Here is a 21,269-nt window from a genome sequence, read left to right as displayed (position 1 = left end):
GCAGTGGCAGCCCTCAAGGTAACCTGGTCTGAGACCCTTTGGGGCTTCAAAAGGTGATAACCAGCCCCTTTAATTGAACCTACGCCAGGCCAGTTCACCCACCATACCTGCCGATGGGCTATTTTCTCGTTGAGGTTCTCCCACAGATGCTTCAGCTCCGTCACAGGCTCCCGGATGATGTCTCGGTCCGTCTCATCCATGGCTTTTTTAAGCATGAGCCCTCCCTGGTGATTCAGTTTCTCCATCTCAATCTGCTGCTGGTAAACTTCCATTTTAAATTCCTGCCAAGAAGGAGAAAGCAGAGAGTTTCAAGCTCAGGACTGTGACTGACGATTTATTTAAAGAATTTATAAGCCGCCCACCATTTGAAAATATCACAGGGCACAAACACACGCACCTTCATCTCGTTCAGCTGCTCTTTGACGGTGTTGAGATCCGTCCCCACAGGGGGCATGTTGCAGAGTTTGATCACCGTGTTGTCCAGCCAGTCAAACATGGCCTGAAAAGGGAGCAGGCCCACAAATGAAGGGAGACCCAGCCAGCTTCCACCCAGAGGCACAGCGTTGTGGCCTCCATGAAAAGAGTCAGCACCCAGTTCATAACCCTTTCCCTCAGCCTTTCCTCTTTCTCACAGGCTCAACTACTCCTCTGAGATGCCAGACCAAAGATCCATGTCCAGCCTGGTATCCTGTTCCTAACAGTGGAAAGCTGACAGGGCAAGATTTGGGTTATCCCCTGCTGCTTCTCCCCAGGATCAGCCTCTCTAAGGTAGACTGTCCCTACACACAGAGGCTCCCTTTACAGTTATAGGTCTTTTCTGTAGTGGTGCGTGATTGTGGAACTCTCTCATCTCAGGTGTGCACGCTGCTACAACTTTGCTGGGATTCCACCACCAGGTTGAAACATACCTGCTTTCTCTCTGGCCTTTGGAAGAATTTAGCTATTCTGTCCAAGATCTAAGTACTATTCTGAGATGCTGTCATTTTGGGCTAATAATTCATAACTGGTTTCAACTGTAGTTATGTTCCTGTTGTTTTATTGATGTCTTCACCAACCTAGTGCCCTCCAGATGTTTTGAACTATAACTCCCATCAGCTCTCAATCAGTGCCAATGGGAGGGCACCAGGTTTGCAAAGGCTGGTGTATAACAACCTTTAGTTAATCAACTAAAATGACACTGGCCCTCCCACCCTCCAAGAATCTGGTGTCCCTCAGACTACTCTGTGATGTTTATGCAGTAAGCCTGGCACTACAATGAAAGATGCTCAAAATTAAGAGCCAGAATCCATTTCAGGCAGTAGCTAGAAATGATCCCTGCTTGCCTTAGGAAGCACCGTGGCTCAGTGGCAGAGCAGCTGCTTTTCATGCAGAAGGTCCCTGGTTCAATCCCTGACGGTATTTCCAGGTAGGGTTGGGAGGGCCTTCCTGCTTGAAATTCTGGAGAGCCACTGTCAGCCAGTGTGGATGGACCAATGGCCTGGTAAGGCATCTCTCTTGCCTCTGTGCCTTCCCTACCCCTGCATATCGCCTCCACTGCCACCCGTTGTCACCTGCAGCGTGTCCTGATACTGCACTGCCGACTGCATGGCCTCCTCCAGCCGCTCCAGCCGCTCCTTCCAGGTTTTGTTCAGGTTCTCCCAGGCACCGTTCATCTGCAAATGCAAGGAGGGGTCAGTGGGGGCTGAGCACCTTGCCAGTGGGGGAGCCAAATGGGCAGCATCTTGTGCAGGGTTGGATTCAGACAAGGGAGCTCGAGGCACCAAGCCCCGGTCAGCCCTGGAGCTCACCACATGTGCCATTCTTTGTGCAACTGACTCTCATGCCTGCCAAGTGGCAGCCCAGACTATTGCCTGATTTTCAGGAATATGTGTGGGGGGGGCAGTGCCCTGGGCTACCTGTCCCTTGCCTGCTTTATATCTCATTTGCAGCACAGGTAAGCTAAGCTGGAGAACACACTTGCTAAGTATGGGTGGTGTACTGATGCCCCCGATTCACTTTGCAGGATCCCTGCCCTCCTGGCCTCCCAATTTGACAATGAATTGAGAGCAGCAGCAAAGTTCTACTGCAGACAAGTCTCTTCATCAGGCTGAGGAACTTTCAGCAGTCCTCTGTGCCACAGTCCTCTATACACACTCACATGCTCCTCACTATCCTCCATCCAGGCAAACAAGGGGCATGATCAGGGTTCAAGGACATGCCTCTAGCAAGGCAAAAGCACTCAATGAGGGTGTGAAGTCAGGCTGGTGAGAGGATGTGTGACTGAGGATGGGTGTGTGACCTGGGGAGAGGTCCAACGGTCAGAGAGAGAGGGCCAGGAGCCACATTCTACCCACCTCATCTATGCTTTTCTTCACTTCTGGTTTCTCTGTCTCACCGCAGGCAAAGATCAGGTCAGTCCCAAGAATCCGGATGAACTCCAGTTCTTCATGCAAACTGTCCGTTTCCTCTTTGATCGTCTGCAGGAATATGGTCACCACAATGTTTTATTAGCAAGCACAGCTCCCAAATGGCATCTGGGCTGCCAGAGTGACTCACAACACACATTTATAAGCCATCTTGTTTATTAAATTGCGCTTCTAATAGAGATTAAATTTCTAAAGAAAAAAGGCAGGAAGCTCAGGCAGCAGCACACATACCTTGCTATAACAATATGCAAGGCAGTTGTCAAAGCTGCTAAATGCAGAGATTTTAAAGACCAAAGAGCAGAAATCTGTTCTGCTTTTAAATAGGATTATTTGAATCATTTTCACCTTGGGAGGCTTTCTTATTTATTATAGGCGAGCGTATTATTCCATGCCTTACGCAGCAGGCCATTCCGTTTGCCTACAGCAGAAATGTTTGCCTTTGCCATCCTTACCTCTGCTGCTTCCACCTGCTGTTTAATGATGGATGGGTCAATCCCCGGACTCTCCAAGTCATGGACAATGTCCTGTGTGTCTCGGATGGTGGTCAGGAGGGCAGCCATGTCATACCAAAATTTCTCTGCCAGTTCCAAGACATCCAGGAATTTAATTTCACGTTCCTCGGCCCGGGCTTTGATGTCTTCCCAGAAAAACACCATTTGGTCTAATTTATCCTGGATTTCTGAAATGGAGGAAACATCACAAACCAAAATAATGAGACTCTCTTTCAGTCGGGGGTGAAAATACCATAGAAGACATGGACTATAAGAATTTGCATGACAAAAAACCGAAAGGAGCGAACATGTGACAGTTCCAATTCCCCTGACCTTTGGCTGCCAGATCCTTGTCTGCACCTTGCGACCGTCCAATCAGCTCCTCCCCGCGGCGTTTTAGGGCCTCAAAGGACGGCTGCAGCTTCTCCAGCTCCATGGTGGCATTTTTGTTGTCGCCAATGCACTCTCGGATCTTCTCAACCTCAGCTGGGATCAGTGGAGGCATTCGCAGGCGGGAGGAGAGAGACTCCAGAGTCTCCAGCATGGGCTCAATCTTGTCATGGAACTGAGCAGGAAGAAGGAGGCGGCTTAGCAAGGGCACAACTGAGAGGCTGCACTGAACAGCCAATAGGAATCTACAGGCCCTTCAAAAAGGAGCAGCAGAAGCAGCGCCTGTTGCAATCAGCATAGGCTTCTAGCCCAACACTCTTATGTATGGTAAGATGCATAGTTTATCGGCTGTGTTGCTATGATTTGTTTTTTAATTTTTTAATTGAATGTTATGGTTTTGATTGACTTGTCTGTAACCCACCCTGTGATCTGCAGATAAAGGGATGTTCAGAAATTGACTGAATAGGTAAATAAATGCATGTCAATTTCATCCCAGAGGCGGCTTCCTGTTTCCCCTTCCACCACAAAAGGTTGCTGTCATGCCCCTCACTGAACAAAAGCAACATCTATACAGGTTTAAGAGTTTGGTCAGTAAGGCAATTTCAAACTTTATTTCTGTGGGTGTGATTTTTGACAGCAGATGGATTCCTGGTTTGGTTTCATAATCCAGAAAGCTTTAAGAAAGTCTTCCCCTGGAAGGAATCTGTCTGGATACTGGAATACCACCCACTCCCCAAAATGACACACACAGGGATCTTAAGATTTGAATCATCTTACTCAGCTCTAACTGAAGTTGTTTTGACAGAAACCAAATCCACTCTGAGCAAAAAGATGGGGAATCCTCTGACAATAACAATCCAACTGGCACAATCCTGCACAGCTTCAAGAGCCTTCTCCATTCATGTTGACTGCAGTGGTGATGAGTGAAACCCAAGCAATTCCCAAAGTAAATGTCATCTCAGACTCAGCAGGTGCTCCCAAGATAAGCGACTAGACCCTCAAGCTGGGCCTACCCATGCCCCTTCTCCATCCAGCAATATGGCCATAAAACTGGCCTGCCTCACAAGGCTGTTGAACCCTTCAAAGAAGTGCTGAGTCACCATAATCAGATGCATGAAATACCAGTGTGCATACATAGAACAACCTCCCCCAACCTGGTGCCCTCTAGTGCAACTGCTACCATTCCCCATGGTTGCAAAAGCAGCTAGTCATGCGGCATGGCTGAGAAGCTGCTGTCTGAGAACCAGGAGTGAATCACACAGTCCTTTGGATCCTGTCCATTAGCTGCATCATTCCCTCTTCAAAAACAGCTCCTCAAAGAGCAATCCGTAATTAGCTTAGATGAATTTGCAGCGATGGGCATGTTGCGGGGGTGCTTCTCCTGAGAACACACTTATAGGGAGAGGGAGGGAGGTCCAACTACAGAGCTACAGGGATTCTGCTTCAACCGAACAGCAGCTGAAAGGCATGAGGCCAAGAGCAAACCTTTGCCAGTTGCCACCCCTTCTGCAGCCTAATGCTTTCAAACCCCACTGGCTTTTCTGCCTGAATCAAAGTCTGCAAAGAGGACTTCCAAAAAGGGGGGAGTCCACTCCTAACTGAGCCAACCATTTAACTTTTTGATGTACTTTGAAAATAATTCACACCAAGGAATTTAAATACTATTGCACCTGGGAGGTTTTTGAGCTTTATAAAATAAGGCAGGGTGTGTTGTGCTTAAAAAACCCACCAGTAATTCCAGACAACAACAGATGCATGCAAAAAACCACTTTGCAAAGAAGGGGAGTGTAATTGCTAGCCAATGAAGACACCATCTTTCTGGTAAGTCAGAGGGGAGAAGGATTGCAATGTGATGAAGAGGAGGGATTCTTACCTCTCCAATCTGTCATGGTGTGGTGCAGTCAACACAACAATGAAATGTGAACAGCACGCAGGGAAGACAGGAACAGGCACCGAAACACACAACAGGGAACAAAATCCACAATGGGAGGGGAGATGAGACGGGAAATGGAGGAGGAGGAGGAAAAACAACAACTCAGAGTTAATATATGAGCAAAAACCGGAACATGGGGGAAAATAAAAATGTATTGTTTTATTCAATGTATTATACAGATGAAACACAGAACAAAACCTAGGCTAGGGTACCATAGATTAACAATGGTTAAAGTTTTACCAACTAACTTCCAAATAGCATGCAAGACAATTGCATGGGGTGGGGAAGAGTCTGAAATGAGGTGATAAGAAGAATCTGCTTGATTCCTGTCTTAAGCTCAAAATCACATGACACAGAAAAGGAAATTAGCAATAGCAAAGGGATTTGTGCCTAACAAAAATCCTTTGCCATATTTAAATGTAGTTTCCCCTTGCACTGATCTCATCCCCAATCCCTACCCCCCACCCCTGCTCTGATCAGGTGAGAAAACGGGTTCACTCCCCTACACAAAGGAACTCACTGCCTCCTATGTCATGGGCCAACCCAGCAGTTATTCTCTTCAGCAAAGGACCTTCCATTGGGGCTAAAGAAAAATTTTGTTCCAGGCTATTAGCGGCGTTGGGGGAGGGTTGTTGGGGATCCTGGAAATATGATTCTGTGATCTAGTTGAGATTCCAGCATTGCAAGGTGTTGGACTAGATGACCATCAGAGTTCCCTCCAATTCTATGATTCAACAACCTCTGCCAGTCAGTGTAGACAATACTGAACTGGGTTGACTAAGGCAGCTTTTTATGTTGGGTTGAGGAGTTGGTAAGTCTAATGCATTTGTGGGGACTGTGATCTTTCAAAAAGGTGAGGGGGTGGCGGCTAAGCACCGTATTTTTCGCTCCATAAGACACACTTTTTCCCTCCTAAAAAGTAAGAGGAAATGTCTGTGTGTCTTATGGAGTGAATGCATGGTGCCTGGAGCTGAATTGCCCGGGGCGAAAAGCAGATTGTGCTTTTTTTTTTAAGAGCTAAAGGCTAACAAGAGGGAAAGCTCAGCAGCTGATTGCAAGAGATTGGGAGGGAGATAAGAGAAGCTAGCTCCCTTCCCGGCCCCACCCCCTTGCCCAGGCCTCCATTGTTGTGTTTCCCCAGCGACATGTGACTGGCTGATTAGATTATCTGTCTGGAAACTGTACAAATGGCTCCCTTTCCTTTCCTTTCCTTTCCTTTCCTTTCCTTTCCTTTCCTAAAGAAGCTGCATAACTGTGAGGTGAACTCCATAAAAACAAGATTTTTCCCCTTTGCAAGGTAAGCTGCAGAACTTTGAGCTGATCCCCCCAAAAAACGGGGCTTTTCCCATTTGCAAAAGAAGCTGCACAACTTTGAGCTGATGCTCAAAAAATGGAGCTTTCCCCCTTTGCAAAAAAGCTGCACAACTTTGAGCTGATCCCAAAAATACCAGGGCTTTCCCCCTTTCCTCCTCTAAAAATTAGATGCGTCTTTTGATTGGGTGCGTCTTATGGAGCGAAAAATACGGCATATCCCCATCCTCTTCTACAGCGAGGACAGATTGCAAACAATCTCCACCTAAGCACCCCATATGATACCCACAGATTGCACTGAATCATTGAAGGATGGAGTCAGGGAATCACAAACCTGGGTTGACTGTGAGACAGCCTCGTCCATCGCCAGAGCCCGTTGGCGGACATCCTCCTTGATGCGGGAGTACATGGCTTCTGCCGTCAAGTATTTCTCCTGTACCATCTCACCTTCTTTTGGGTTCAGCTCATTCAGCTGTGGCCCGATTTTCAGCAGCTTATCAATATGGGGTTTGTGTTCTGCAATCAACTCTCTCAGTTGCTGCAAAGCGAAGAATTGCAATGAGACTCAAAGATGATACCTCCTGCTTTATGCATTTCACTACACTGTGTTCCCAGGTTCACAAATCAAACAAAAGAGCAGATTCTGCAATTAAACCAACTGTGTTTATTGGCTCCAAAAAGCTAAAGAACTTGTGTTTGCTCAGCATCATGTTATGAGATGCAGAGACCATATTAACCTTGAGCCATAATGCTCAAAGCCAGCCTGGTCCCCCCCCCCCCGAGGTGTTAGACTACAATTCTCAACTCCTGCAGCCAACAGACTGTGCTAGCTGGCATTGATGGGAATTATACTTCAAAATATACTGAATATATACTAAAATAAAGTGTGGAAACACTGGGTGGAATTCAAGGTCATGCTAATGCAATCATTTCGTCAGTGCACACATTTCTGCTAGCCAGATGGAGCTATCTCCCCTCTCCCCTCCCCCACCCCCAGTGCTGCTCTGGGTTTCTCCCAAAAACTTCAGAGTGGAATTGGGGGAGGCACAGGGTACAGAAAGCAGTCTCATTGTGCTAGTGGGAGTCCTTGTGCTGGCTTCTGCTACTGCACTAGGTTAGCTGAATCCGTCCCAGAGTGAATTCATAATCTGCATTGCAGAGATCTTTTATCACTACATGATTCAGTAACTACTTCTACTGTTTTCAGCAATAAGATGAGGGCATTGTGATACCCTCTCTCTGCTGCCTTGGGTAATCCAAAGAGAGTTGCTGGGGCAAATTTAACTGTCTTTCCAAAATTCCAACAGGGCTTTGGGATACAAAACCATCACCCTCCTACCCAACCAATCACTAACTCCAGTCTTTCCCCTCCTTCCATTCCCTAACCCACTTGCTTCTCTAGTTGACTGCTGCCCAGTTTCCACATGTTCTGCTCACCAACCTTCCTCAGCTTGCAAATGTCCGCTTGCAAACAACCTCCGTCCCTCAGGAAGGGCCCCTGGCAAAGCTCAGCAACTTTCCTAAAGCCAAATGTTTTACTGATCCACACATTTGGGGCTTGCATTATTGCCCGAACACAGAGGGACTTTTGCTTGCTTCTCGCAATCAGTGTTCTAAAGGCCTACAGTTTTTTAAGCCACATAGATTCATACCATGGGTGTCTGCAGAACTTTTTTTTGGGGGGGGGGGAAGGCAATGCAAAGTGGGGAGCAGGCTACTCTCTCCCCCCCAAACACAAAAGAGAAAACAAAAGCCTGTAAATTTAGCCTCATATCTCAGGTTATACAGGTGTGAGAAACTTAAGTTTTACAAAATGGGAAGCTGGTGGTCTGGGCATTCATGCTTCTCTCTCATGCCCCCATCCCCTTCTTACCCTCATGTCTTCCTGCTGCTGCTTGAGGTGCTCGTGATCAATGGCCAGAGGGGGCAACTGCCCAATCAACACCTGCGTCTCTTCCAGCCAAGGGTTGAGCTCTTCGTAAGTCTCCCAGAACTGGTTGACTAAGACCTGGGCACGTTCCAAGCGGGCATAGCGCTCTGAATTGAGGTGGCTGATGTCATCATACTGCTTCAGAAGACACTCCGTCTTCTCCTGCAGGAAGAGTAAGATGTGAAGCTCAGGGAAGAGGCGCAAGGATTAAGAGGTCTGCCTAGGAGATGCCGGGTGACGGTTTTCGTGACCCAAGTCAGCAGGACTGCTCCATTCTGTATTCATTTTCTTATATGACTGGATTATGTTCCAGCCTGTTTTCCTAAATAAATCTCCCCATACTGCCTCTTGGGCCATTCACATAGCTCTTGCCACTAGCCAACAGGCACACATCACTTGGTACTCTGCATTTTGGATATAATATACTTGAGGAGGAGGGGAAATGGTCTATGTGAGTCAAAGAACAAAAGCAGATGCATGGAGCGGATGCCAACTGGATTCTTTTTATTTATTAGTTTTATATCCCACTTTTCCTTCAAGGAGCTCAAAGGGGTGTATATGGCTCTCCTGTGAGGTAGCTTAGGCTCAAAGATGAAGACTGGCCTCAGGTCACCCAGTGAGCTTCCTGGCTCAGAGTTGAACCCTGGTCTCCTAGGTCCTAGTCCAACCACTAAATCAAATTGCCTTTTGCTTTGCGCTAACTAGACATTTCTATCTACCGGCTATAAATGCATGGTGCAACTTCCAGTAGCTACTCTGGGCTAAGTTCTAGCAAACAAAAAACAAAAAAACTTGGTTAGCCCAGGGGCAGGACCACTGAAAACATGCACCAGTACAACAAGGCTGGCCCCTGGCTGAGTGTTGCCCTCTGCAGCTTTCTTGTCTCTCACTAGAGCAGCCTTAGCCAACCCAGTGCCCTTTGGATGTTTTGACTGGGGGCTGCTGGGAGTTGTAGTGAAAAAGCAATTGGGGGGCAGCAAGATGGTGCATGCAGGACAAGAGATTTACCTGCAGTGTGGCTTTCTGTTCTTCCCCACAGGTTCCAAAGATCTCATTCTTCTGGCTGAGCAGCTCGTCCACAGAATCTTTGTGTCGGATGATGTCAATAGAGAACGCCTGAAAGGTTGAACAAGCACAAAGCAATTTTCTTTAAAAAGAAGTGGGTGATGAGAGACGGCGCAAGCACCCTGCATCCATCCTGCAATGTCATGCTTGGCCTGACTGCAGCCATTGTGCCTACACTTATCAAGGCCATAGGGTTCAACTCTGCCTAACCCTAACCATCTGGTATGATTCAAATCAGCCTTTGCCAACCTGGTACCCCCCCAAATGCCTTTGGGGTATAGCTCCCATCATCCCTAACCCTTGGCTGTGCTGGCTGATGGGTGTTGTAGTCCAAAACATCTGGAAGGGACTAGGGTGGGGATTTTTACCCCACCCATCCATATAGTGGTACCCAAGACAATTAACAACAAATAAGATAAAATACAACTTAAGAACAAGGCTGTAAAATAAAATAAAAAAACTGCAAAAAGTCCACCCCAGACTGATAAAAAACAGATCAAGGAAACAGCCTGTTAAAAATAATGAGAACAGAATTGGATGCAATATTGCCCTGATACTGTCTGCTCTGTTCAGGTGGAGTCCAGATGCCCCCAATTCCACAAAGAAATATTCTTTTTCAACTCCCTTGCCCACAACACCTCATCCAATCTGCCAAATCTGAACAGCAACTCAGATTTTATTCAGAACCACCCAAAGCCCCCTGATCCCCCCCTCCTCTTTGTCCTCCTTATCCCTGTGGAGATCAAAACCCAAACACTGAGTTGGTTCCAGAAAAAGTCAGTCATTCTTTAGACCAGGGGTCCCCAGACTTACCAGGCTTTGGGCCGGAGGGTAAGGGAGTGCGCGCGCAGCGGGGCGGAGGGTGGGGGAGTGCGCGCCCGTGCGCATGCGCACACGCACGCGGTCGGGGAAAAAAACGCCGAAAATCGCTTGTGTGCATGCGTGTGGGCCTCCCCCGACCCGGAAGTGCACCGGAAATGACCTCTTCTGGGTCGGGAGAGGCCCATACGCATGCGCACAAAGGATTTTCGGCGATCTTTCCCCGATTTTGAAGATCGCCGCCGCGCCGCGCACTGTAAGAGCGGGCAGCGGGCGGCGGGGGTCGTCGCAAGCCGGATTGGGAGGCCAATGGGGCCGCATCCGGCCCGGGGGCCGTAGTCTGGGGACCCCTGCTTTAGACCAATTGAAATCAGCAGACTATGTAAGACAGTCATTACTAATCTGTCCTGGTGATTTCAATGGGCAGGAAGCATGGCTAAGTCTGGACCTAACCTATGGTTTCATCCATGATGCCTTTACACCACACAACTCCCAATGCCTCAAGAAATCCAGATGATCTTTCTGCTTCCGTGTCATTCTTCTCTAGAACTACCCAACCTCTCTGCTGGCTTCCCAGCACTCAGGGCCATCATCTACTCTTCTGCAACGGCACGATTAAAAGTACCACTTTGCCCTCCAGCTCACTCCATCCAGTAAGCGTTCAACCAAGAGTCCCTCACCTTTTGGACCTGAAGCTGAGCTGTAGTCTGGTCTTGCTCCAGGCGAATTGGGCCAAGCGCCATCAGCTTCCGTTTCGTCTCAGCAACCCAGGCAAGCTCTGAATCAGCTGCCTGCTCATACTGTCCGGGGGGGAAAGGAGGAGAATTTAGAGCCGGCAAGGCACAAACCGGAAGAAGCCTGGCATTTGCCCTCACATGTGGGTCAACTATGAGGCTGCATGAGCATTAAATGAAGAGCAAGGTGGGGGAAAGGAAGTCAGGCTAGATTTTAGCTAAAGCAGTACATACGGACCAAGCTGCAGTTTCCTCTTAGCCACAACATTGTTTTCTGACATATCTACAAGCCCCAATGCTGTTCTCCAGGTGCTGCTGGGACTCAGACTCTCCTCAATAAGGCCAATGGACAGGGGTGATGAGTCCATCAGCAGCACCCAAAGGGCCATGTGTGAGAAAAGGCAGCTTCTGAGCAGTGTGTGAAAATAATTATAAGTTCGTACGTGCTGAAAAATCAAAGTTTAAAAACTACCAGCCCTGTGCAAAGATGGAAAATTCTTAGGAATCAACATTAGTGTTTTAGGCACTTGACTGATCAAGAGATGAGATTTACGGAGTTAATTCCATATCTGAAATGAATGTGTGTGAGAAAGTTGACCTGAAGCTTGTGGTTTTTTAGTTCACTATTCTCGAGTGAAAACTCAGTTTTCATCCAATTCTCCATCAATGACTCACTTGAAACTGACCTTGGCCTCACTAGTGTTACTCCATCTGCAAAAGCAGAAGATAGCCCAGAAAAAGGACCACCCAAGACAGGCTAGAAAAATAAACTGATTTTACAAATGTTTGATTCCTTGATAATATGCTCCATGCAGAAACATTACATTTTGTGAGTTGATGTGTATCCTGCGGGTGAGATCACGTGCTTTAATGACTGGCAGTACACATATCTTTAGTTCTTGTTTTGTGTTTGTGGCACATTGTACCAGTCCCGATTACAGCTTATTGATGGCAGAGTCAGGGGCGTAGCAAGGGGGCGGACCACCCCAGGTGCCACCCTGGAGTGGGGGTGACACTCGGCACGCCCCCCCTGGGACTCCCAACCTGAGCCCCACCGCTCGGTAAAAAGCCTTGGTCGGCGCGGCGGCAGCTGGCTTGCTCGCTCACCTGCTCGGCCGGTGTGCACTTCCTTCCTGCTAGGCAGAGCCGAGGCCTCCCTGGCCCGCCCCTAGCCTCCATGGCTCCGCCCAGCAGGAAGAAAGCTGGAGGCTGGTGGGGAGAAGCGTCCCCTCCCACCCACCCACCGCTCCCAGCTCCGTGAGCGGCGCATGCATTGCACATAGCGACGCTGTGGATGCGCGCTACGTAGCGACGCCCCGCTCCCGGGTGCGCGTCATGTTTGCTGCTCCCGGTGCCCAAGCAGCTTCCTATGCCAGTGGGCAGAGTCTTCTGTCATCTGTGTGGAGGAGCAGGCCCTATTTTCTTTTTAATTTAAAAGCCTGCCCACTCCCTGCCTTCTCTGCACCAAGTCCTTATGATGGAAGAAACAAGGGCCACTAAAAAAGCAAACTCTCAAACTCTACCTGCTGTGACCTCTGTATAGCAGCATCTATTTCTTCCACCCTTTGCTTGATGGTGTCACTGATCATCTTGTAGCGCTCATTAGTATCCGAAACCAACTTATCCAGCCCTTCGCGGGCACGCCAGGGCACCAGCTCCAGGAGGGCACGGCTGACTTCGTTCACAGTATCCAGGATAAGCCTGTGTTCCATCACCTCCTTCTTCAGTTCCTGGAAAAGAAAAGGAAAAAATGTCCGGCTGTCTATGGTTATGAATCCACTTGCCCCTTGGGTTGTACAAAAAGGGTATTTTTTCATGATTAAAGACCGGCACAGGACCCCCTAATGTTGGAAATACAGGCCTCCATTTGCTGAGATGGAGAGAGGTATTTCATTTGAAGTGGAAGGAAAGCGGAAAGAACATTTCCCATCCCAGCAGAAGCGGGAAAGGCATCTTCCTGGCTGTGGATCACAGGCCAGTGTATGATAACAACCACTTTTACTTGCAGGTGCTTTAAACTAAAAAGCAGACACACCAGTAGCTGTGTCAGTCCATAAAAAAACCCTCCAAATGCCTTTATCAGGACCAATCTAAAAGCTTCTAAGCTCTCCATAACTCTTCAGAATATCACACAAAGCTGGGAGTATGGACATTTTTTTTTTAAAAAAACCCAACAACCCAGGGAAGTAGAGCAATTAGCAAGCCATGAAGTCAGCACTTGTAGACACATTCCAAGAGGAGGATTGCAGACTGAGTAGGTCCGTCTCTGATGCTACAAACAACAGGTTACACAGCGAGACTCATTTGGTAAAGTAACAATGGCTTCTTGCCTGATGAGAAGTCCTAGAGAACTTACAAGCTGGTCACGTCTTTGGTCCGTTAGTTACTAACTAGTTAGCACACTCTCTGTTCCAACCGAAGCCCACTCTCCCTTGAACACTTTCTGCCTGAGTGTGGAATGGCTCCTGACCTTCTGCCTCTGCTGGAACTGAGGGATCTGCTCCCCGACAGGAGAGTGCCCTCCACCCGACGTCAGCTCCTCTTCCACCAGACCCATCCATTCTGTCAGCTCCTCATGTGTGGACTGGAACTTGGTGGCCAGCTGGCGGGCCTGCTCCAGAGTGCGGAGAGCCTTTGAGCTGGCTGTGGTGATATCTGAGTAGCGGGTCTTGATGCCGTCCAGCTTCTCCTGGATAAGCAGCACCTCTTCCCCTGCAGGGAGCCACCAAGTGTTTAGCTGCAGCAAGCTCTAGTCTTTTGGTTTAGAGACTTTTTTTTTGTTTTGCCTCTTTATCTGCAGGCTTAGAAACCACTTCTCACCCAAAAGCTACCGAAGTAGAATAAAATAAGATTAACTCCCCACAGGTTATAGACTCAATAAGCTAAAAACAATAAAACAGTTTCTATACTTAATGTTCTAGAAAATGACAAGCCTTCTTAAGCAAAAAGCAGCAAATACTTGGGATTTAAAGCCCCTTTCAACCCCCCTCCTGTTTGCCTGAAGCAACCCTTTTTAAGAAACTAAGAAATGAGGTGGGTGAATCTTTTTTGGGGGGGAGAGTTGTACTATGTTCTGCAGCTATTGGCACAGAGGAGTCAATTTTTGTTCAGTGGCTGAAGAATGACAGGAAGGATTGTGGGGAGCGCAACAGGCTGGCTAGCCTTACCTGTGGTTTGCTTTAGAAGGGCCTGCCCGTTCTTAATGGCCTGGTCTACATTCTTCTTGCGGTTCACAATCTCATCATTCAAGGCCTAGGCAGGGGGATAAAAACCTTGTGTCAAAGGCGAGTTCCCCTGGAGAGGCTCCTCTTTGACCAAAACAAGTTTCCCCCACTGGGGCTCCAACAACATCAGCACATTGACGGAGTAAAGGTGGCACCCAAGAGACATCTGTGGCTCCCTTCCACATAGGAAGCCTCTGGGAGGGGACACAGAAGCAGCCTGAAGCCTAAGGAAGGCAGGGCATTGATGATGCTATTTCTACCAAACAGAAGAGGAGGGAGAGTCCTACATCAAGCTAGGAGGAATACTTACACCAGCCTTTCCTAACCAAGTCCAATTTTTCTGGACTACAAACCCCATCAACCCCAGGATCATGGGGTCTATGGGGAGCGCCAGTTTGGGAAGGGCTGCTTTAAGCAGAGGGTGGCAGCCTTCTAAAAGGCTTAACTGGGACATGGGTTGGTCATCATTCTCTCTCTCTTTTTTTCTTTGGCACAGAAATAACGCCGGTTTGTGTGGTGGCTGTATGGGGCAGCAGCAGGGGTGGGGCTGGTGTTCTAGGGAGATATTAATGGCCCAGATCAAAATCAAAAGACTCAAAGCAACAGAAACAAAGGAAAAGCTAGAAGAAGAAGAATACATCATGGAAGATGGGAAAATATAATAATAATAATAATAATAATAATAATAATAATAATAATAATAATAATAATACATCATGAAAGATGGGGAAAGGAGTCAGTACCAGCTGGTCAGCATGCTGTCTCTGCAGGATGTCCCGCTTGTAATCCTTGACGGCCACTGAGCTGAGCTTGTCCTCAACCTCAGCCAGCCAGTTGAGCACCTCCACCTCGTCCTCCCCAAAGAGCCGGGCGTTGGACAAGGCCTGGTCAAGAAGGGCAGCCTTCCGGCCGCACCGGTCGCAAACCTCTGCATACCGGGACTCAAGCAGGTCAAGCTTCTCAGCCAGCGAGGCCTGCTCAGCCTGACAGCTCAAGGAGGCCAGGGACTGTCCAGTGTTGACTGCCAGAGCCATAGCTGAGCCATGACTCTCTATCTCCTCCTCGAGGGCCTGGAGGTCCGTGAGATGGTTTAAGAGAAGGGGGAACACAAAACAAGCAGACAGAAACTTATGACTGAAAATGGAATAAACGGGAAACAAATCTAAAACAAAACTGAGAAATGAGTGTGTCTGATGATCATGCAAACTCAAAGTAAAAATATCCACCCATGAGGGCAATAACATATATGAAATAAATTGTTTTAATAAAGAAAAGTGAGAGATGGGAGTTTTGTTTCATTCTTCTCTGGAGGCCAGCTAATCTCATGAACAGGAGTTATAGCTGCGGCTGCTATTTTCATAGCTTAAAGAGGAAAAGTTACTGAATTTGGGGAAAGGTGTGTGTGTGTGTCTCTCACACAATTCCCTTCTAATGAACCAGGATTCTTCCTACCCAGAGACCCCTGATTGACACTGACAACAATTCCTTCTTGCAATTGGCTGAGCTGACGTGACATCACTCAAGTGTTCAAACACTCTAAGGCTGCAATCCTATACACAATTACCTGGAGTAAGTCCCACTAAACCCAATGGAACTTATTCCAAGCAGAACCATCGAGGATTGCACCAAGTGCAGGATTCTATGATTTAGTGATATGGGCAATATGCTAGGAACTACTAAAGTTAAAAACCTAAGAACAACCCTGCTGCTGGATCAGTCCCATAGCCCAGTATCCTGCTCTTATACTGGCCAACCAAATGCCTGTAGGAAGTCTGCAAACAGGACCCAAGTGTATCGGCATTCTACCTGTTTCTGATTCCCACACCTGCTATTCAGAGGTATACTGTTTCTGACAGTGAAAGCAGAACATAAGTCATCATGGGTAGTAGTCATTGACAGTCTTGTCCTGCATGTTCTGAAGCTCAACAAACCATGAGAATCTTCATCCTGAATTCCAACCAACTCAGCTTGGCTTAAAGATTGTTCTGTTATGACATGCATGTTTCCAACCTCCCTCCGCACCCCCATCTCATTCAGGTACCCAGGTTTCATATTAGCAGCTAGTCTTACTGAAGTGCCTACCGCACAGTGCTTCCCCCATCACCCCCACATTTCGCAATTCCTTGGCAACCCTTCGCCCACCTTATGCCGGCTTATCTGCTGCTGGATCTTGGCCGTCTGAGTCCCAATGGGCTCTGAGTTGGCCAGCTTCTTCTCAGTCACCGTCAGCCAGTCAGAGATGGGCTCTGATGTCTCGTGGAACTGCTTGGCCAAAACCAGGATCTCCTCCAGCTGGTTTTGCCTGTGGCAAGAAAAAAAACAAATCTATCAGCAACAATTTGGGGGCGGGGGGGGGGCGGGCGAGGAAGAAGATGAGGCTACTTTGCCATTCCTGCAATAACAAAGAATGAAATGAGCACCCAGAGTATTTATCCTGAGAAAGTTGAGCAGATAACCAGGTTCAGCTTTTGCACAAGGGATTCTGCTAGAAAGCATTTTAAGAGACTTCCAGGACTGGCTGGAACAGCCTATGCCAAGATGATGCCCTCCAGGTGTTTTGGACTACCACTCCCATCAGCCCCAGCCAACATCTGGAGGGCATCATCTTGGCAAAGGATGAGCAAGAGCCTCCAGGGTCATTAACTCCACCCCCCCCTTTTTGAAGACAGGATTAATGTATCAAGAGCCTGCCTCATCAACCTTTTGGAGCCCGAGAGTGCCAGTAAGATTGCTGAAACATGTAGTCTGGCAGACACTGCATAGCTGAGCTCACTAAAAGTTTTTAACAAGGTCCCTCTCCCCAAACACTTCTGAATAAACTCAGCAGTCACAGGGCGAAAGAACAGATCCTCTTAAGGATCGGCAGCTGGTTAAAGAACAGGAAACAGAGTGTGGGAATAAACAGGCAGTTCTCACAATGGAAGGAAGGAAGCACGCAGTAAAGTTCCTGAAGGATCTGTGCATTGGAGCTGATGGTGCCCCTGAACTTGTTCAGGAATGATCTGGAGATAGGAGTGAGAAGGGAGGTGACAACGTTTGTGGATGACACCACAGTATTCAGTATGATGAACAACCAAGTGGGCCGTGAAGAGCTCCAAAAGGATGTCTCCAAAACAGGGCAGGGGGTAACAAAATGAGAAATGCACTTCAATGAATATATGGGTAAAGTAGATGCATGAAGCAAAGCAAAGCAAAGCAAAACAAAAACAACCCCCAAAACCTTAATGATATATACACTGAAGGGGCCTAAAGTGGTGATGATTGACCAAGAAGGGAATTGTGGGTTCAATGAAAATATTGGTAATTTTTGTAGCCCCATGCAAAATATCTGATGAGCTGAAATCTCATGTTTAGACATGGTGGGGCTGAGGAGGAGTGGGGTTCCCCCTTCTCCATGTGAATAAAACCTGTCTAGGAAATGTGGGAAAGCCAGGGGGTGAGAGAGACACATAGCTTGAAGAAATTGCTGATATAGGCCATTTTCACAGATGTTGCATTTGACTCTCTGTGGAGTTGCTGGAATGCAACTGCCAGGTTTAAAAAATATTAATAATAGCCCTTTCCCTGGATTTTACACTCCCATCTATTTCCAGAGCTGTACAGAAAAGCTTCTCTGACACACACACACACACACACACACACACACACACACACACACACACAGCCTCCTCCCCAAAGCAAAGCAGAAACTTCAAGGGACAGAGAGAGGGAACCTGCAGCTCTCTATACCCAGGACATGGCTCCTTAGCCCTTTTTTTGTCTGTGGGTTGCTTCACATGTGTGGGAAAGGTGTATGTATGCAGTCATGCAGCAGCTCCCAGGGGTCCAGCCCCCAGCAGCATCTCCAGACAGGGCTGCTGCCAATCAGAGTAGCCTGTACAGAGCTAGATGGACCAATGGTCCGACTCAGTATAAGGCAGCTTACCAAAAGAACATCAAAGTATACTTTGCTGGGAGAGGAGAGCGCAAAGCAAAGGTTACTTTATCTCGCTTCAGTGCTAAATTACAGCAGACAAGCTTGCATCCTACAGGCCTTGTAGCTTACCTGGCTGTAGCTTTGCCGAGAAGTCCTGCCCAGTGGCTTCCAAGGCTCTCTAGTTGGGCAACTATCTTCTCCCTGTCTGCTGGTTCAGCGGACTGAGCTATTCTCCCACCCTCTGCTTGGATCATCTCGACAGTAGCTTTCCGGTCATCCAGGAGACGCTGGAGCAGCTTTGGAATAAAGTATTAGAAAGTGATAATTATTCTGCTAAGGAAGGAATTACCCTTCTGCCTTCAGTAAGGCCAACAGTCCCCAGGGCTCTCCCTCTGCTAAACTCACATTTCCCTCCTATTGCTTTTAATTGTGCCCTCTTTCTCCCCTTTCACTCACCACCATCAACTTCAAGTTCCCAGACCTCACCCAACAAAGACTGCCTTTTATGCCACTCCTAGTGGGGGCTGTCTCCACACTAAAGGTTGGGTGTCTGCCCCCTATATTGTCTTCTCTCTGTTCTGCAAAGCTCACCAACTACCAGCCTCTTTCCTTCCTTCTCCTGCTTATTTGACATGGCACAGGTGGTAGATAGAAGCCGTCTGCCGAAAGGAAAGCAAGTGAAACCTTCCCTGTCAACTGGGGATACCTGGGGTTGCTGGTGGAGCTGAGTGCCCAGAGCAGAGAGAGGCCATGGAGGGTCCTGCCAGCCAGCAGTGCTCTGTGAGTTCAAGGTCCCCTGGCCCCCAACTCCTCACCTTTTGCTCCTGAATCTGAGCCCTCACTACTTTATATTCAGCAGATGGCGGCTTCTGGTTGGAGATGAGCTCCTCCGTGTCGGCCAACCAGCTGAGCAAAGGCTCCAAGGCATCCTGGAACTTCCCACAATGCAACAGGGCTTCTTGCAGCTGTGCAATCCTCTGCGCCACCTAAATTTTGCCAGAACATAACAGTCACACATATATATTGCTACAGAAGCATTTACTGGTCAACCATTTGGAAAGAGTGCTTCTCAGATTTGCTTCATTTTCACAGTCACCCTGCAAGGTAGAACAATACTTCTCTTGAGGTTTTTTTTTAAGCAACTAATAACATTTAGGAAAAAATCGATTTCCCAATAATTGGTCACTCTCTAGGATGACCAAGGAACAGAATCCAGAATGAATCTATGCAGAGAGAAGCAAACAGAACTCACAATGGTGGACAGATCCACCGGGGGACACAATTATCTCCCACCCTCAGCCACTTCCCTAAGTGTGCCCCCTTTACCTTCTTTTATACACAGGAATAGAAAAAGTACTTGAAGACACTGTGTGTGTGTGTGTGGAAAGGGCCCACATCCATTCTCCCTGCCTAACACTAGGTGGCCTGGACTTCACTGACAATGATCTTCACTCTGCTCATGGGCAGGCACCCTCCTCCTGCATCCTAACAGCTCCTGTGCAATATAAATACAGTACAGTGGACCCTCGAGTTAAGAACTTAATTCGTTCTGGAGGTCTGTTCTTAACCTGAAACTGTTCTTAACCTGAGGTACCACTTTAGCTAATGGGGCCTCCTGCTGCCGCGCTGCCGGAGCACGATTTCTGTTCTCATCCTGAAGCAAAGTTCTTGACCCAAGGTACTATTTCTGGGTTAGTAGAGTCTGTAACCTGAAGCGTCTGTAACCTGAGGTACCATTGTAGTTGAAGTGCATTTAAATCCCACCTTTCTTCCATCGTGGAACCCAAAGTGGCATATCTGGGGTTCCCAAGGTGTCTCCCACCCAGGCATCAACCATGTTCAGGCCTGGTTAGTTCTGTTAGTTCTGCAAGGCGGTCACCTCGTGTCCCTCCCAGCAGAAGTACGTTGTTGGTAATGCCGAGGAGCCATCAAGTGCAGCTCACCTTCTTGTTGAGGGTGTTCCAGCGGGTGTTGATGTCCTCCATGTCATGTTCCAAGCCCTGGACGTCACAATTCTTTCCCGCGCTCTGGATGAGTCCCTGTCCAAGCCCATTGACTTGCTGCAGTTTTGCCTGAAGGGGGTCAACTTGCTCCTTCTGGAATGTCTGAGGAAACATGGAAGCGGGGGGTGGGGGTGGGGTGAGAGACAAAGGATGTCAGCCTCCATCACAAATCATCAGTTTCCTTACTTAGCCCTTTTATTTGCTATCGTTTTATCAAGCCGGGAACTCAGGGCAGCATACTGTACATGGTTAGCCCCACTCCAATTTTATCCTCATAACAAACTTGTGAGATATATGATGCTTTAGTGGAGATTCTTACTTTCCCAAGGTCAAGATGACCGGCTGTCAGTGAACATCAAGGCTATGGAGGGATTTGAATCCAGGTCTCTGTCAGCACACAACATTGATCTAAATCTAACATCAGACTTGCAAGAAGCTGCTCAGTACTTTTGGGCACCCTCAGCCTACCTCGTACCCCCAAGACTTTTCAACAACAATTCCCATCATTCCTGAATATTGGCAGTGCTGGTTGAGCTGATAGAGTTGCAGTCCAAAATATCTGGAGCACACCCAGTTGATGAAGGCTGTCTTAGGGCAATCCCTGGAGGCTATTGGCTAACCATTTCATTCTGTCTCCAGCTGTGGCTGAGAGCATCTCCTGCATACGAATGCCAGACTTCATTTGCAGATCCCACCGACCCATGAATGAAGCTTGCAGACATAGCAAGTTAATGAGAATGGACTAGCTTACTAATTGGCTATCAGTATCTTGAGCTGAGGATAGAAAGGTATTTGTAGAGAGGAATCTGGATTTTTGTTTCACTTCTGAGAAAGGGTTTAAACACAAGCAAAAAGAAAGAAAATACTGTGTGCAGCTGAGCTATAAAGGGTATCTCTGTAAAAACCAGCCAGCCAACCTGATATAGACAAGAAGAGTGTTAGCTCTGTTGCATTTAGAGCTGGGAAGGAAAAGTCATGGCAACAAATGAGGCTGTACCTGTACTGAAACACAGCATGTGGGCCTAGAAGGCAAAGTGGCCAGCAGCTA

The 21,269-nt window shown here is 47.8% G+C and overlaps 1 protein-coding gene across 20 annotated transcripts in view; it reads right to left on the bottom strand.

Annotated features, from left to right (window-relative positions):
- Positions 1-21,269, bottom strand: part of MACF1 (microtubule actin crosslinking factor 1) — a 292,907-nt gene that overhangs the window by 29,505 nt on the left and 242,133 nt on the right. For all 20 annotated transcript variants that reach the window (XM_088672217.1, XM_088672219.1, XM_060275855.2 and 17 more), the window contains 18 exons: positions 20,162-20,323; positions 19,034-19,204; positions 18,348-18,514; positions 16,445-16,604; positions 15,046-15,372; positions 14,246-14,330; positions 13,549-13,790; positions 12,602-12,808; positions 11,025-11,144; positions 9,469-9,576; positions 8,404-8,622; positions 6,865-7,068; positions 3,230-3,461; positions 2,858-3,084; positions 2,334-2,456; positions 1,551-1,652; positions 398-499; positions 108-281 (listed from right to left, as the gene is read on the bottom strand). In XM_088672217.1, coding sequence (XP_088528343.1) covers positions 108-281; positions 398-499; positions 1,551-1,652; positions 2,334-2,456; positions 2,858-3,084; positions 3,230-3,461; positions 6,865-7,068; positions 8,404-8,622; positions 9,469-9,576; positions 11,025-11,144; positions 12,602-12,808; positions 13,549-13,790; positions 14,246-14,330; positions 15,046-15,372; positions 16,445-16,604; positions 18,348-18,514; positions 19,034-19,204; positions 20,162-20,323 — 3,132 coding nt within the window. The remainder of the gene's footprint in view (positions 1-107; positions 282-397; positions 500-1,550; positions 1,653-2,333; positions 2,457-2,857; positions 3,085-3,229; positions 3,462-6,864; positions 7,069-8,403; positions 8,623-9,468; positions 9,577-11,024; positions 11,145-12,601; positions 12,809-13,548; positions 13,791-14,245; positions 14,331-15,045; positions 15,373-16,444; positions 16,605-18,347; positions 18,515-19,033; positions 19,205-20,161; positions 20,324-21,269) is intronic.

This window comes from Zootoca vivipara, chromosome 6 (genome assembly GCF_965207765.1).
Source record: "Zootoca vivipara chromosome 6, rZooViv2.hap1.1, whole genome shotgun sequence".
Classification (NCBI taxonomy): domain Eukaryota; kingdom Metazoa; phylum Chordata; class Lepidosauria; order Squamata; family Lacertidae; genus Zootoca; species Zootoca vivipara.
The sequence above is the reverse complement of the archived record's forward strand: the minus strand, read 5'-3'. Positions and strand labels throughout refer to the sequence as shown.